At 32.5% G+C, this 16,459-nt stretch overlaps 1 protein-coding gene across 14 annotated transcripts in view; it reads left to right on the plus strand.

Annotated features, from left to right (window-relative positions):
- Nucleotides 1-16,459, plus strand: part of POT1 (protection of telomeres 1) — a 157,375-nt gene that overhangs the window by 54,071 nt on the left and 86,845 nt on the right. For all 14 annotated transcript variants that reach the window (XM_074379122.1, XM_074379119.1, XM_074379120.1 and 11 more), the window contains exon 6: nucleotides 14,938-15,068. In XM_074379122.1, coding sequence (XP_074235223.1) covers nucleotides 14,938-15,068 — 131 coding nt within the window. The remainder of the gene's footprint in view (nucleotides 1-14,937; nucleotides 15,069-16,459) is intronic.

Below are 16,459 nucleotides of genomic sequence, written 5' to 3' on the forward strand. Positions count from 1 at the left end.
CTCAAGCAATCCTCCTACATCAGCCTCCCTAGTAGCTGGAACTACCAGCAGGTGCCACTGTACCAACTAATTAAAATAATTTCTTTTTTAGAGATGGAGGGCTCGCATTGTTGTTCAGGCTGACCTCAAATTCCTGGCCTCAAGAAATCCTTCCTCAGCCTCCCAAGGTGCTGAGAATACAGGTGTGAGCCACCACATCCAGCCCAAAATTGATTTTTAATTATTTAATATATTTTTAATTTTTTAAAATTGAAAATGCACCTTTGGCGTTGTGAAACAAAAAAGGCTTTTGCAATCATACACATGTGATGACATTTATAGAACCTATCCTACAAAAATACACAACATACATGTATACAGACTTATGCATATATCTATGGTTCATGCTTCCCCCACTTTGAATTCCATGTTGTGAACTCATACCTGTGATATGTTCATATTCACTTACCTGAATATTTAAATAATATTAAAACCATAAGGCTGTCCTCTTCATTTAATGTATAGAACATAAATAAATACATAGTTTTGTTTTTTTGGTTCACTCATTTGTTCGTTTGTTCAGCAAACCATTTATTTTCTATATGCCAGATAATATGACATGGGAAATTCAAAGGTATATATGTCATTGTTTCTGACAAAGGATTAAATGTTGTGAAGAGAGATAAATTAATGAATAAAAATTACAATACAATTATAATTATATAAACTTTTTTAGTCTTTCTCCAATTTATAAAACTACTTTTCCGTCTTTTGGCTATGTAAGATAGAATCTTCATTTGTGAAGGATACCATGCTTTTTGAATGTATATTTTCAAATTGAATAATGACTTATCTCTTACGGTGAATGGAGTTGGTGGATCAGACAGACACTGAGTTTTCCTTATCTCAGGAGCCAAAAAAAAAAAAAATATATATATATTATGATATGTCTAGGTAAGTGAGGGGAGACTCTTCCCAGGTGCTTGACTGCCTTTCAGAAATGGAACTCATACAGGTCATGGCTGGTCATTATTTATCTCTTTAATGATTTGGGTAGTTGAGACAAGCCTCCCCACTTCAGCTTACTCATACTATTTTCCAACTTCTGTCCATTTTCATCTGGAGAATGGAGATGGAGAAAAAACACTTTTCCCCCTATCACTGCACTTTTATATTTATTTTTTGCTCTTTCTCATTTGCAGGAATGACATTTTATGAAGCTTCAGGCTTCCATCTGACTTTTTTGAGACTAGCACTAGCTTTTCATCTTTCATGACTTTTTCCTCAAGGAAATTATTAGCATACGAATTAGAGAAGTATCTCTGTCTCCATTAGTTTACAATTTGAAATGTTTTAATGAATCATAAAATTTAGTACTGTTTTTTCATTCTTAAAACTTGTGGTATGATCTTTTATTCAATCAGTTAAAAGACTTTTTCTCTAGTCTTAGGTATAGTGTAAAACATAGAAGTAAAGCTCCACCAGAATAACGTTTATGAATGCATGCAGTGTCTACCATCCATCTAATCTGTGTTATTGTATATATCATAATTTTGTTATATCATGACATGTATGCTTTCATCTTTCATCTTCTGTGTTTTCATGCTCTTGCAATAGAATAAAAGGCCAAGAGGAAATAATGTAAACTCACACCAGAAAAATAAAAAGAGTGCTCTTATTTTCGTATTGTTCAATAAGTTTCCTTGTAAAAGAAGTAAGATGACAGCACATAATGTAGCTTGATTCAGTGATTTGCTTTCATAGGTATTACTTGAATGTAAATGATACACTTTAATACCAATGGAATCGTGTTGCTCAAATACTGATTTATTTTAAAACAGCAGTGTTTTAGTAGATAAAAAGGAGATGAAGCAACTTTCATGGAGAAATTATTTTGTGGATTGTATAATTTATGCATGTGTGCTTCTTTGATTAAAAACCTTGCTTAGATGAACTACCAGCTCTCCCTTATAATAAAACTCTAAAGCAATTTACACTTAATCATACTGAGTAAATTAGGTGAATTGCTCAAGATTGCAAAATAGAGGACTTAATTTATCATTTATTATCTTTTCCAGATTTATATGAAGCTACGTGAGGTATTACCAAAGTGTTAAACTAGTTACTTTGTCAACAGTTTAAATATGAAGTATTAATAAAGCATTAAAGTCAAAACTTTATCAACAGTTTAAATATATGTATTATAGGGACTGTGTACTATTTAAAGTACGAATGCTGCTTTATTAAAGGATTTTCTGCTCTTTCCACTTTCCCTGGTGATGTTGGCTAACAAGAAGATAAACTTCTAATTTACCTTTAGCTTTGTACCTTCATTTGAGAAACAGTGAAAAATAAGGCATGGGGAAAATATTTTTATTACTTTGTGAAGTCATTACTGAAGCGTGCGTGTGTGTGTGTGTGTGTGTGTGTGTGTGTGTGTACATGTGTACACACATGTACATTATGTGCTGTCATCTTTTACAAGGAAACTTATTGAACAATACGAAAATAAGAGCAGTCTTTATTTTTCTGGTGTGAGCTTACATTATTTCACCTTGGCCTTTTATTTTATTGCAAGAGCATGAAAACACAGAATATGAAAGATGAAAGCATACATGTCATGATAACTTCCTTGGAGCAATTAAATAAGACATATTTTAGCAGTTTGCATTGTTATTATTTGTTAAAACAAGTAGTGTGGTTCCCTTCGTGCCATGAATCTAATGCTAATTGAGGGAACCTGAAAGCTATTTAATATTTCTTTTATCTTGCTATTTTTTTCTTACTGTTCTTGAGAGATCATTGAATAGATTTTTTAAATGCCACTTGTTTCCTCAACCCGAATTTTGTTTTCTTTTCCAAATATATACATATTTAAGTTAAAAATAAAGTACAGTCATGTGCCATATAACATTTTGGTCAGCAATGGACTGCATATATGACAGTGGTCTCATAAGATTATAATGGAGCATATATAGAAACCTGATACATGGCTCTTGATATTGGCATAAGAGATCAATTAGGGTAAATGACTGATGTTTAGTAATGATGCTGGGACATTTATTTTTTCATATGAAAATACATATATAAATTAAAAAATAAACATCATCTGGGCTGGCTTGTGTAGGTACACTCTGATTACATGAAATCGCTTAACTACACATTTCTCAGAACATATCCCCATCATTAAGCAACACATGACTTTATATTGAAATGGTATTTTATTTTGAACTGCTCATTAATAGATAACCTTAGGAGATTCTAAGAAGATGCTAATATGTTTCTGGAGAGCTTGCACTTTAGCAGGTAGATTATATTTTGAAAATATTGCTACCATAAGTTTATCTGAGCCTACAATTCAGTAATTTAATAGAATAGAGTGTGTAGCCAAGGCCGCTGCTCTCTTGGACAGTCATATCTCTCTGTAAAACTGTTTAGGTGTTTGCAGTACTTTTATTTGAGAAACAAGGGTCTTTTTCCAATTTGCACAAAGATTCTGTAAAAGCAAGAGGTGGCCTTGTGAAGACCTAGATAGTGGGTCTACAACAATGTTTCTCAAAGTGTTACCTCTAAAGTCTTTTGCAGTCTGTTAGGTCATCTTTGGAAGGTTGACATTTTCATAGATAAAACAAGATGTGGAACAATTTTTCTTATTTTAAAATTTGGATTAAACCTAAATTTTTACAAAACTCCCAGTAGTTTTTTATACTTACTACATTTTTCAGTATTATTTAAGTGCTGCAGGGACTGGGCTTTATCAGTTCATCTTGGCTAACATTTAAATTAAACTATTTATTATTATTTATGCCTAGTTAAATTCATATTTTTTTCTTCTATTGATCTTGTATTATATCCACAATTTACAAAAGTAGGTCAATTTGGAGCATTTAAAGTGAGAGGAGTAATTCAGAATTACTACAGCTTAAAATCTGAATTGGATTTTGTTAGACTAGTGATCTCTTTGCCCTTGTGTTTGTCATGAAATTTTAAGGAACTTCAAACCTTCAACGTATTTGTGTTTTATGCCAAGTACACTGTGTGTGTTCGTGTGTGTGTGTGTGTGTGTGTGTGTGTGTGTGTTTGAAATTGGCAAACCAATCATTTGTTTCACTGTGAAATTGCTTAATTGTGTCACATTTGTGGGAAAAGGGGGACAAAAAGTATAGAGGTATTAATCACAGTTCTGCTTATAGCAGAAACAGGTTCAAGTGACAATATTGGGAATATGTTTAGGAATCCAGCTGCAAAGTTAATAGCCAGTATAGTGTTTGGAGGAACCCTTTAACCTATTACCAAAAAATCCTCTGTGAGAGAATGTTAGTTGGATATCATGTAATATAAATGATGTGCTGTGTGGAAGAACAGTTGTTGTATTGTGGGATTTGTTTTTAGTTGAAACCTTTAATGTACATAGTAGGAATTAACTTTTCCATACGTGAAGTACAAATATAGGAGAGAAGTGATAGTGATTTTTTTCTATCACTAAAATCTTATATTGCTGAAGAATGAATTTTCTCTTTCAGAAAACACTGCATTATCCTAATTTCTTTACTTTTTAATCTTGCTATTCTACAGAAAAATTTCCTATTGCATTCCTCTTTTTCAAGTATGTCTTATATAAGTGTAGCCCTTTGCTCCTCCGTTTTAACTTTAGAGTCAGCATGTCATTTGGCATTAACAAAAATCAAACATAACAAAAGTTAAAGGAAACCAAACTAAGAGGATATCTACAGAAATTTCATAGAATGTATAATGTATTAATGCCAGTTACTCCACAAACTGGCTTATTAATTATTTTTTTCTCATTTCCAAACAATGGCAATGACAGGCAGATTTTCTTCATGATTCCCTATGCTAGCAAGTGGATTCTTTTTTCCCTAGCTCCATTTTTCTTAAGGTCACCTATTTATGCTGATAGCTCACTTTCAGCTTCTACCTTGCAGTAGACCAAGCTGTAGTTTCTTTTCTCAGACTTGGTATATAATGTCCAAAACTTTAGATTTCTAGTAAGAACCCTTTTAGATGTGTTTTAGCTTTTGAATTTGCCTCCCACCTGGGTTCACTTCCTGGATTATTTGTTTTTATCCTGGGATTTACTTATGATTTGAGACATGATTTTAAAAGTGGTACGATGTGGTTGTAATTTATCGCACAATTAGTATTTTCAGAGGAAGAGTTTATATTATGTAAATGTTGTATACTATGGAAAATATTCCTTTTAAATTTTTATTCATGTTTTTCTTCTCTTTAATTTTAAATAATGTATTTGTCTTTCATTTATTATTCAACTTCGGTTAGTATTATTGTTTACTTTCTTCTCTAGGCTTCTGTCAGGTGTACCGTTACTTTTATCTTAATTGCAAGCATTTATATTCTCTTCTGTAACCATACATATTTCTTCCATTATTTGGCTATCTCTATGCTACATTTTAGTTTTCTTCATATTTTGATAAGATATTCCTGTACAGCCTTTTATATTTTGTGAGATTTCTAATGTCTTTTCTTTTTTGTTGCTATTGTTATTAATAGTAAAACTGTGCCTTCACTATGCCCTCAAGTTTATATGAATATGTAGTTGTGTATGGGATTATTTATTGTTTTAATTTAAATTTTTATTTTAAATTGGCAAACAATTATATATATATATATATATATATATATATATATATAGTGGGGGATAATGTGATGTTTAGATATGTGTATACATTGGGGAATGATTATATAAAGCTGGTTAACATACCCATTACATCACACACTTATTTTTTGTAGTGAGAACATTTAAAATTTATTAGCAATTTTGAAATATACAATACATTATTATTAACTATGGTCACCATACTGTGCAGTAGATCTTGAAAATTTATTCCTTCTGTTGAACTGAAAGTTTATATATCCTTTGGTTAGCATCTCCCCCCTTTTGTTTTGAGACAGAGTTGCTCTGTCACCTAGGCTGGAGTGCAGTGGCACCATCTCAGTTTACTATAATCTCCACCTCCTGGGTTCAATTGATTCTCATGCCTCAGCCTCCTGAATAGCTAGGATTACAGGCATGTGCCACTACACCTGGTTAATTTTTTAAATTATTTTTAGTAGAGATGGGGTTTTGCCATGTGCCAGGCTGGTCTCAAACTCCTGATCTCCTGATCTGCCCTCCTCAGCCTCCCAAAGTGCTGGGATTACAGGCATGAGCCACCACACCCGGCCAGCATTTGTCACGACCCCCACCACATGAGCTTTGATAATCACTTTCTACTTTTATAAGTTTGACTTTTTAGATTCCATGTATAAATGAAATCGTGGAAAAAAAGAAAGAAATTGTCACAACAACATGAAGGAATCTGGAGAACATTTTACTAAGTGGTTACTCTCTTTTTTTTTTTTAATGGAACTCTCCTTTCTTTTCAGATCCCTTTCTTCTATTACAATCTAGAGTAGTTGTTTGCTAAACTTGCTCTCTGTTAACCTGGGAGATCCATTACTATAGTCTGTACTCTGCATTTTTCCATTTTGTGATTTTTCCTATTGTTTTGCTGGAGAATTACCTAAGAAAGATGCTGTGGAGGTAAAATATCTGATTGACCAAAATCTGAAAATGTTCTTAATCTTTCTGTATGCTTGATTGATAGTTTTTTCAGTTTTAATAAAAATTGAAGGATCAAAATTACTCCTCAGACTTTTGAAGCCATTGATTTGTTGTCTTTTTAGTAAACCTAGTCATATTGATAGAAAAGTCTGATGTTAATCTGCTTCTGAGTCTTACATTGGTGATTTGTTTTATTCTCTATAGAAGGTTTTAGAATTTTAAAAAATATTTGGTGTGCCTTAATTTCACAATTAGGTGACTTGATGTGATCATTTATCCTGTTTGCCTTCTGTGGGAACTTTTAATTGAAAGACTATGTCATTCATTTCTAGTAAATTTTCTTCCTCTGTTCTTGAACAATTTACTTTTAGGGCTTCTCTTGGTCAGATATTGTCCTGCTAAGGTTGATTTTATGGAATGAGATTGTCAGTTCTTCCATTCTGACTTTTTTGCCTGGGGTACAAAACTTAACAGAAACAAAATCTATGTAGAGTAGAAAAGTTAGCAGAATATTTTTGTATGGCTTTTCTTTTGCTCCTGAATTTTTTACTTTACTTACTGTGGAATGTTCCACAAAAGTATACAAGTGCTAGAGTTGAGAAAGATATCCCATTCTTGCCATATGAATTTATTTTAATATATATGCTTCAGAAAAATTTACAGAAACAGTCCGTATACTTAAGTAATGGCACATATGTTCGGCTCCTCTGAGTTTTGAACCAAATTGCAAAAGTGAGGATATAACCTCATCCTGGGGAAGCAGGCTGCACCATATCCAGATGTCTATGAAGAGGATCTCTTTTTCAGAAAGCAGAGTTCAGAAAGCCCAATTCCTTGAGTTTTCTCTCTTACATATTTTTTTCTCTATTTTTTTGTCCTTTTGTCATTTTTTTCCCTTTTGCTTTAAGTTCTTAAAGGTAGCATCTGTTTTTTGGCAACTTGTCCATATTTTTTCCCAAGCATAATAGGAAAAACAGTCAGTATCTTTTACTATATAGGTCCAATACCTTTTAAAGTTTTTGAATTTTTAAGTCATTTTTCAAATATTATACAGCAGTGAAAATAAAGAGGTAATAAAGTCATTAAAATTTTTAAAAAATATAAGCATAGCAAAGTGATTTTTATTTCATAATCCCATATTTTTCTGGTTTTGAAGATATGCAAACAAATGGTTCTAGCTTACTGCTTTTGGTTTTTCTTCTTGCACTGGCATCATCAAAATACTTGTGAAAACTTTGCTGACTCAATCATATTTTTGGAGAGAGCAGCTGTTTTCACTCCATAATTATAAAACAGTTTCTATTTTAGACTTGTAAACATGAATTCAAATGATTAAAGATTTATCTTTCATTTTGATATCACCTCTTCCTTCCATTACCTTTGTGTATAAATTTGCCTTCAGCATATCCACTTACATGAGATTTTATGTAAATTTTGGTGTGCAAATATCATGTAAGATGAAAGAATGCCATCACAAGTCCTTTTAGCAAAATGGAATGATCCTCAGTCATGTCCCAGAATATCGTATGGTGAAATCATTTCTGTTGAATGACTTACTGGATAAGAATACCATATACCCTCTCTGTTTTTAGAAATATCTTGTATTTTCTCCCTATTTTTAGAAACATATTTTCATGCATCAATTCTTGAGCTTGAGAAGCTTTATATAGGATATCATCTGGAGATAAATAGTCTGAGATTTCACTTATGTGATCAATTTTATCATCATTATCTAAAGTGTTGCTGTTTTTGCATTTAGCTTCTGATTCATCTAATAATGGTTAAATGACTTCCTCCATCAGTTTGCTTCTCACTGACTGTGGTCACAGATTTTAAAATTCTGAATTTTTAACTATGTTTAAATAGAGCTAAAGAAGAAACTCGAAAGATGGTGTCTCCAGACTTCTTTTATATCTTGCAATACAAAAACTGAAGAATGATATAATGATGATTATTTATTTCATACTTGTGTCATCCTTCTAAACAATTGCCTCATTTCACATTTTAAAAATTAACTTAGTCTTTTTAAGCATATATAGAAATAATGCATAATGATGAAATAATTACTCAGATAATGAATGTAAATGATATTTCAAGATATAGGAAAAAGATCCCATAATGTATCTCAACTGTATAAAAGAGTACAGTAGAGCCATATGGTAATTGCAAGTAAGAATGTGTTATCTATTTTGAAAAATAAGTAAAATTTATCATTGGTCATTGGAAGACTACTAACAGAAAAAAAAATGTCATGAAATATTAATCCTTACTAATTGTAAGAAATACCGACAAAGGAAACTTAAAAACTAAAATTGGATCCAGTGGGTCCTCAAGGGATGAGCATACAATATCTTTTTACTCTTTCTGAAACTGCTTATTAAAGTTTTTTTCATTTGTGTTTTTCTTTGTTTTATTTCACCCTTCTCACAAATTCAGATTTTTTTCTACCCTCCTTTCTTTCTCGTCTCCCTTTTCCTTCCCATTCCTCTCTCCCTTTCCTCCCTTCTTTTCCTCCTTTACTCTCTCTCTCCTTTTTTTCCTCCCCCTCACTCCCTTCTCTTCTCCTTTTCCTTCCTAATCCCATTTTTTTTTTTTTTTTTTGAGGCAGGGTTTTAATCTGTCATCCAGACTGAAATGAAGTGGTGTGATCTCAGCTCACTGCAACCTCCACTTCCCAGGCTCATGCATTCTTCTACCTTGGCCTGCCAGGTAGCTGGGATTACAGACAAGTGCCACTACTGCCCAGCTAATTTTGTTATTTTTAGTAGAGACGAGGTTTCACCATGTTGGCCAGGCTGGTCTTGAACTCCTGACTTCAAATGATCCACACACCTCAGCCTCCCAAAGTGCTGGGATTAAAGTGTCTTCCATTTTTATTTTTATGTCTGTTAATTTTCTGCTGTCTTTTTACATTTAAGAATGTAGATATAGTTTATTTTAGGTTTTATACAACTTTCTCCTTCGCTTTGTATGTAAATAGTTCATTTCTCCAATACGCACCCCCTGCCACCCCGCCCGTCCTTAAGTGAGAAACTTGATAGTGACTAACAGTACTTGTTAGAGCATATTGATTGAAAATTTCAGTCTAGGGTGAGTGGAGCGAGAACTGCCAGCCAGGCTGTAGGTTCACTAATGTGATGAGGAGGAGGAGTTTTTTCTGGTTGTTAACACCAACATGAGAAGTCTTAGTACTTCTCAGTTAATCAGTGCAGCTTCCTGGGAAAAGAGCCTGTGTTCCTAGAATTTTTCAAAATGGAAAGGTTGTTAATACAAAGATGCTGCCTGAAGTCATTTTTACGGAAGTGGAGAATAAGGACGGGTAGTCACTGAAACACTTGTTCTGCGTGTAACCTTCTAATTGATCCCCTGATTTCAGCTCTACTTTTTACGCTCATCCTTAAACCCAGTGGTTCCCATCTTCTCTTTGTAGTATCTTCTGGATTTGGCCTCCTCTGTTTATCCCTTAACCACGTACTTTCCATTGTCCTGAAATATGTTGATATTTTCTCCCACTCTCCTTTCCTTCACTGTTTCGGGGTTTGTTCCTTTCAATCTCTATACTTTAATTACCAGGGAACTAGGAAGGACAGAAAGTCAGTGCATTTTCTGAATCATGTATACAGGCAGACTCAAATTCTATCAAATGTTTAATGGAGAACTACTACAAATTCTTTTCAACCTGTTTCAAAAATTGAAGAGAAGGGAATATTTCCAAACTAATTTTAGGACGCCAGTATCACCCTGATACTGAAGACAGACAAAGACACAATAAAAGCTAACAAGCAAAAAAACGACAGGCCAATATAGATGCAGAAATCCTCAACAAAATACTAGCAAACCAAATTCAACAGCAAATTAAAGAATCTGTTCACCATGACCAAGTAGGATTAATTCCAGGTATGTAAGGATAGTTCCCCATACACAAATCAAATGTTTATTAGAAGAATGGAGCATAAAAATTATATGATCATTTTAATAAATGCAGACAAAGTTGAAAGTTTTTCCTCTGAGATCTGTAACAAGATACCCACCTCTTGCCACTTCTTTTCAATGTAGTACTAGTAGAAGTCTTAGCCAGAGCAATTAGGCAAGAGGAAAAGATAAAAGGCATTCAAACTGAAAAGGAAGAAGTTAAATTGTCCCTCTTTGCACACAGTATGATCTTACATATAGACAACCTTAAAGACTCCACCAAAAAAAATTTAGAATTGATAAACGGATTCAGTGAAGTTGCAGGATACGAAATCAACATACAAAAGTTAGAAACATTTCTATACACTAATAATAATGTAGCCAAGGAAGAACTCAGGAAAGCAATTTCATTTGCAATGGCTACAGAAAATGAAATACATAGGAATACATTTGTTCCAGCTTTATTGAGGCATAATTGATATATACAATAAAGGGCACATCTTTAAAGGTACAGCTAACTGTGTTTTGACATATATATGTATATATGTATATATATGTATTATGTATGTATTATGTATATACATATGTATATATGTATTATCTTGATTTCACATATGTATTTCACATATATATTTCACATATATGTGTGAAATAATCATTAAGATAATACATATATATACATATGTATGTACATAATACATAGTCGTCATTCTCTAAATTTCTTTGTGTCCTTTGCCTTCTTTGGTTTGTGGTTAGTAATACATTTAACCAAGAAGGTGAAAGATCTCTACAATGAAATCTGTAAAATACTGATGAAAGAAATTGAAGATGCCAATGAATGGAGAGATATCTCATGTTCATGGATTGAATTCACTCTGGATAGCATGGACATTTCAACAATATTAACTCAAACCATGTTGTTGAAATGTCCATACTTCCCAGAGTGATCTATAGATTCATTGTAATCTCTGTCAGAATACCAATGACATTCTGTATAGAAATTGAAAAAACAATTCTAAAATCTGTAAGAAGTCACCAAAGACTCCAAATAATGAAAGCAATTTTGAGCAAAAAGAATAAAACTGTAGGTATCACACTATTTAACATCAAAATGTAATACAGCAGGTCTTTGAATAACATCATTTTGTTCAACATCATCTTGTTGTAATGTTGATAAGCAAAAAAATTGATTCCTACAAAGGGCCACTGTCTGTGTTGAGTTTATACATTCTTAACCAAGTCTGCATGGGTTTTCTCATTTCCTCTCAGATCCTAAAAATGTATACATTGGATTAATTAGCATGTCTGCATTGTTCCACTATGAATGAATGTGGGTGTGTGTGAGTGCTCCTTGCAATGGAATGGAGCCTGTTCAGGGTTGGCCAACCTCTTGCACCCCAATCTGCCCAGATAGGCTTCAGCCACTCATGAGCCTGAACTGGAATAAGCAGGTTGGAAAATGCATGAATGATTGAGTGAATGAATGAATACAAATTACAGTAAAATAAACATTCAAAAAATAATTATAAAATCTGTGACAACAAATGAAGCGGTACAGTACAGAAGTGCACACTAAGGGTACCATATTTGTTATTGTTTTTGAATTGTATGGTGGTAGGAGGTAGTTTTTAAATTTTTCATTTTGCAAACATGTACTCCTTGTTTTAACCCACTGCCACTTAGGACTGTCATCACTCACTAACTTACCAAAATAGAGTAAATAATTATCTTGCTTTTTGAAAGCAGTCTTTCTTAAATGTACATATGGCTCGCATTTATTTTTTGGGATTAGAATTTAATGTTTGATATTAAGTGTTCATATAGAAGTTTGGTGATGGTTTTTGACCAGAAATATGACATAGGAACTTAACTGCTTATATATATATCAATCGACCTATGATAGAACTGATTTCATTATGTGTTGTTTTGCTTGAAGTCACAGTTTCCAGGAACCAGTGTTAAGTGAGGACTTAACTATACAAAGCTATAGTGAGCAAAACACTATGATAGTGGCATAAAAACAGATTTATAGATCAATGGAGCAAAATAGAGAGGCCTCAAATAAATCTCTTCGTTTAGAGCCAACTGATTTTTGACAGAGGTGCCAAGAACACAAAATGAGGAAAGAACAGTCACCTCAGTAAATGGTGTTGGGAAAACTGGATATCCACATGCAGAAGAAGGAAACTAGAACCTTATTTCATACCTTGTACAAAAAGTAACTTAAAATGGATTATATACTTAAATGTATGACCCAGACTATGAACCTACTGGAAGAAAACATAGGGGAAAAGCTCCATGCCATTAATTCAAGCAAAGATTTTTTTGGAAGGGACCTCAAAAGCTCAGGCAATGAAAGCAAGAATAGACAAATGGGATTATATCAAACTTAAAAAGCTTCTGCACAGCCAACATCAATAAAGAGACAATCTATAGAATGGGAGAAAATATTTGCAAACTATATACTTGATAATGGGTTAATATCTACAGTATATGAGAAACTCAACTAGATGGCTAGAAAACAACCCAATTTAAACATAGGCAAAGGACCTGAATAGACCTTTCTTTGAAAATGACATACAAATGGCAGAAAAGTACGCAAAAAGATGTTCAACATCACTATAATGATTATAGAAATGCAAATTAAACCACAGGATATCACTTCACACCTACTAGAATAGCTGTTATCAAAAGACAGAAGACTAGCATTGCAAGGGTGTGAGAAAGGGTAACCTTTGCACATTGTAGGTGGCAATGTAAATTAGCACAGGTATTAGAAAACAATATAAAGGTTCTTCCAAAAATTAGAGCTACCGTATGATCCCATAATCCCATTACTGGGTATGTACTTTTCTTTTGCCCAAAGGGGATACGCTCCAAGACCCCCAGCAGCTGCCCAAAACCATGGATGGTATTCAACTCTTTATACACTGTTTTTTCCTAAAGATAGATACCTATGATAAAGTTTAATTAAGCACTTACCACATCACCTTCGTATTTTGGGGCCATTATTAAGTAAAATAAGGGTTACATGATTATAAGCACTCTGATACCTCAACAGTTGATAATGATAGCCGAAACAGCTTCTAAGTGACAAACTGTCAGGGAGCATGGACAGTATGGTTTCCCTGCATGAAGGAATAATTCACATTATTTCTCAAATTTTCCATTAAATATTTATAGATCATGGTTGACTGTGGATAACTGAAACCGTGGATATACTATGTATATCAAAGGAAATAATCAGTATGTTGAAGAGACAATCCCATGTTCATTGCAGGCTTATTCACAACAGTCAGGTATAGAATAAACCTAAGCATCTGTTAATGGATGAATAATGAAAACGTGGTCTGTATACGCAGTGGAATACTACTTAGACATAAGAAGGAAATTGTCATTTATAACAACATGGATGAACCCGGATATATTGTTAAGTAAAATAGGCCAGGCACAGAACCTTGAAAAATTGATCTCCTGGAAGTAGAGTACACAGTTACTGCCAGGGGCCTGTGTGGCTATGGGGAGGGTTTGGAGAATTGGTGGTCAAAGAATGCAATATTTGAGTTAGGAAGAATAAGTTCAGAGGTTCTATTGTACAACGTGACTAGTGAAAAATGTATTCTTGAAAAATGCTAAGAAAATGGATGTAAAGTGTTCTCACTGCAAAAATATGTGTGGTAATATGTGTATTTTCATTGGCTAGATTTGGTGATTTCACAATGTATGTGTACTTCAAAACCATCTATAGCACATGATAAATACATACAATCTTTTATGTGTTAATTTAAAAAAAATTTAAGGCAGGATGTATTACAGTTTTTATTACCACCAGTGTTTGAAGTTATTGTTTTATAGCAACCCAAATATTATTAAATTTTTCTCTCAGTTTAAATTATATAAAATACTTCTCTTTTGTTATACTGAATAATTTTTATAGGTGACTAGCAACAAATACCATTTTCTCTTTTTTTATTATGACATAGTTTTCTATGAATTGTTTATTCATTTGTGTGACACATTTACTATATCATCCTAATTTTTATAACAATTTTATAAGTTCTTTAGGCAGTATAGATACTCTTCATATCTGCTGAAAATATCTTAGCCTTTGTTTTCATTCTAAATTTGTGTTTATTTTATAAGTTGCATTTTTCTTATTTGACCATGTTTATGTTTTTTGATTTATAAACTTTGAAGCAATAAGAAAGATTATTTTCTTAACAGACAATTTACACTGAATGAGATTTTTATTTTTGTTTTACTGAACTTTTTAAAATTAATTTTTCTGGAACACTTCTGCAAAATAATTTTGCAATGTGTATTGAAAGCCAAGAAAATGTCTCTGTTTTAATCCTCTTCTTAGAAGACTTAATAAAAGAAAGAATATAGTTTGGTGTTTTGAAGTAAGCATATTCTTATTTTAAAATATTGAAAGTCCGGTAAAATATTTTTGTGTTTTCCAGATTATTGCACAGTTGTAACAATTGTGGACCAGACAAATGTAAAATTAACTTGCCTGCTCTTTAGTGGAAACTATGAAGCCCTTCCAATAATTTATAAAAATGGAGATATTGTTCGCTTTCACAGGCTAAAGGTATTATTCATACTGTCTAGAACTTACATTTGTTTGAAGAGAACTCTGTATTGTTCACAGAAACTAGTTAGCATTAATTATATGGTTGCTTTGTTACAACATGACAGCAAGCTTTTTGTAAGATAAGAAGTAATGTAAATAGTATCAGACTTCAAATAATTTACGAAAAGAAACATCTTCATTTGAACAAACCACTTGCCTTTTGTTCTCCAGAAATGTGTTACATGCCATGATTAAGACTAGTTCCATTAGTCTTCTGTTTCTAAATATATACTAATGCTGTAGAAGTTTTATCTGTAGAGTTTTATAAAGAACATTTGTTTTTTACAGTTTTAAAAAAGTTTTAGGTCAACAAGAAAAAAATGTTTACAAAGATTAGGAGGTTATATTATTCTTTCCTGTTTCTTGCATTAATTCAGGTACATTGAAAACATTGAAATATTAAGTATAATATCAAATTAAGTTGGTCTTCGTTTTTAAGAAATATGTTAAGATATGAACAGGTACTTTTAAAATTATGCTTGTAGTTAAATAAATGTAAGAAAGCTTTTACTATAAGGATAAAGTAGCACAGTTTTTAAAAATAAAAATTTTAGAACTTAGATTACAAAGCATTATTATTTTCTCATAATTATCCTTCTTGCTATAATATTTATGTAATTGAAAATTTTTGTTCAATGCAATTTTTGAATTTTTCTTTGGAAATTACTGCCTGATGCTTTGGACAGCTTTTAAATGCTTTGTATATTTTCAGTTCCTTAGATTTTAAACATTTCTGTTTCTTCATTTTTTCCTGTGTCATATGGATTTCCATGTAACCCTTTTATCATCTTGGTTGTCTTTTTCTTCTAATGCTTCTGTTTAATTCTGCCTTTTATGGTCAGTCTGATGTTCATAAACAAGGACAGTATTCAGCTGTGTTCTATTCTTAGGTACTTCTTATGACCTATTAATACTGTTTCCTTCAGAATAGGAGGATAATAGAGAATATTTGTGTGAAGATAAAAAGAAATAGAAATATTATCATCATAGCAATGTAATACATGCTTATCCAAACATCAACAAATTGCTCGCTTCTCAGTTTTGTTTCCTATATACTGTATTCTAATAGTACACTCTCCCTTCTTAAATGTTTTAGTTGTTATTCTGGTTATTCTTTATGGAGGTTACTATTTAATAGCAAATAGATAAACATTTCATCATTAACAATATAACCATAGTCATATAGCTAACACTTTAGAAATTTCTCTCATATCCCCATCCAGGGAGATCATTAATGTGCCCCCTGCTCCAGGAGTAAAGAGTCTCATGACCTCTAACAGCATATAGTTACCCCTTGAACAACACAGGTTTGAACTGCATGAGTACACTTATATGCAGAATTTTTTCAA

The sequence above is a fragment of the Saimiri boliviensis genome, chromosome 10, assembly GCF_048565385.1.
Source record: "Saimiri boliviensis isolate mSaiBol1 chromosome 10, mSaiBol1.pri, whole genome shotgun sequence".
Lineage (NCBI taxonomy): Eukaryota > Metazoa > Chordata > Mammalia > Primates > Cebidae > Saimiri > Saimiri boliviensis.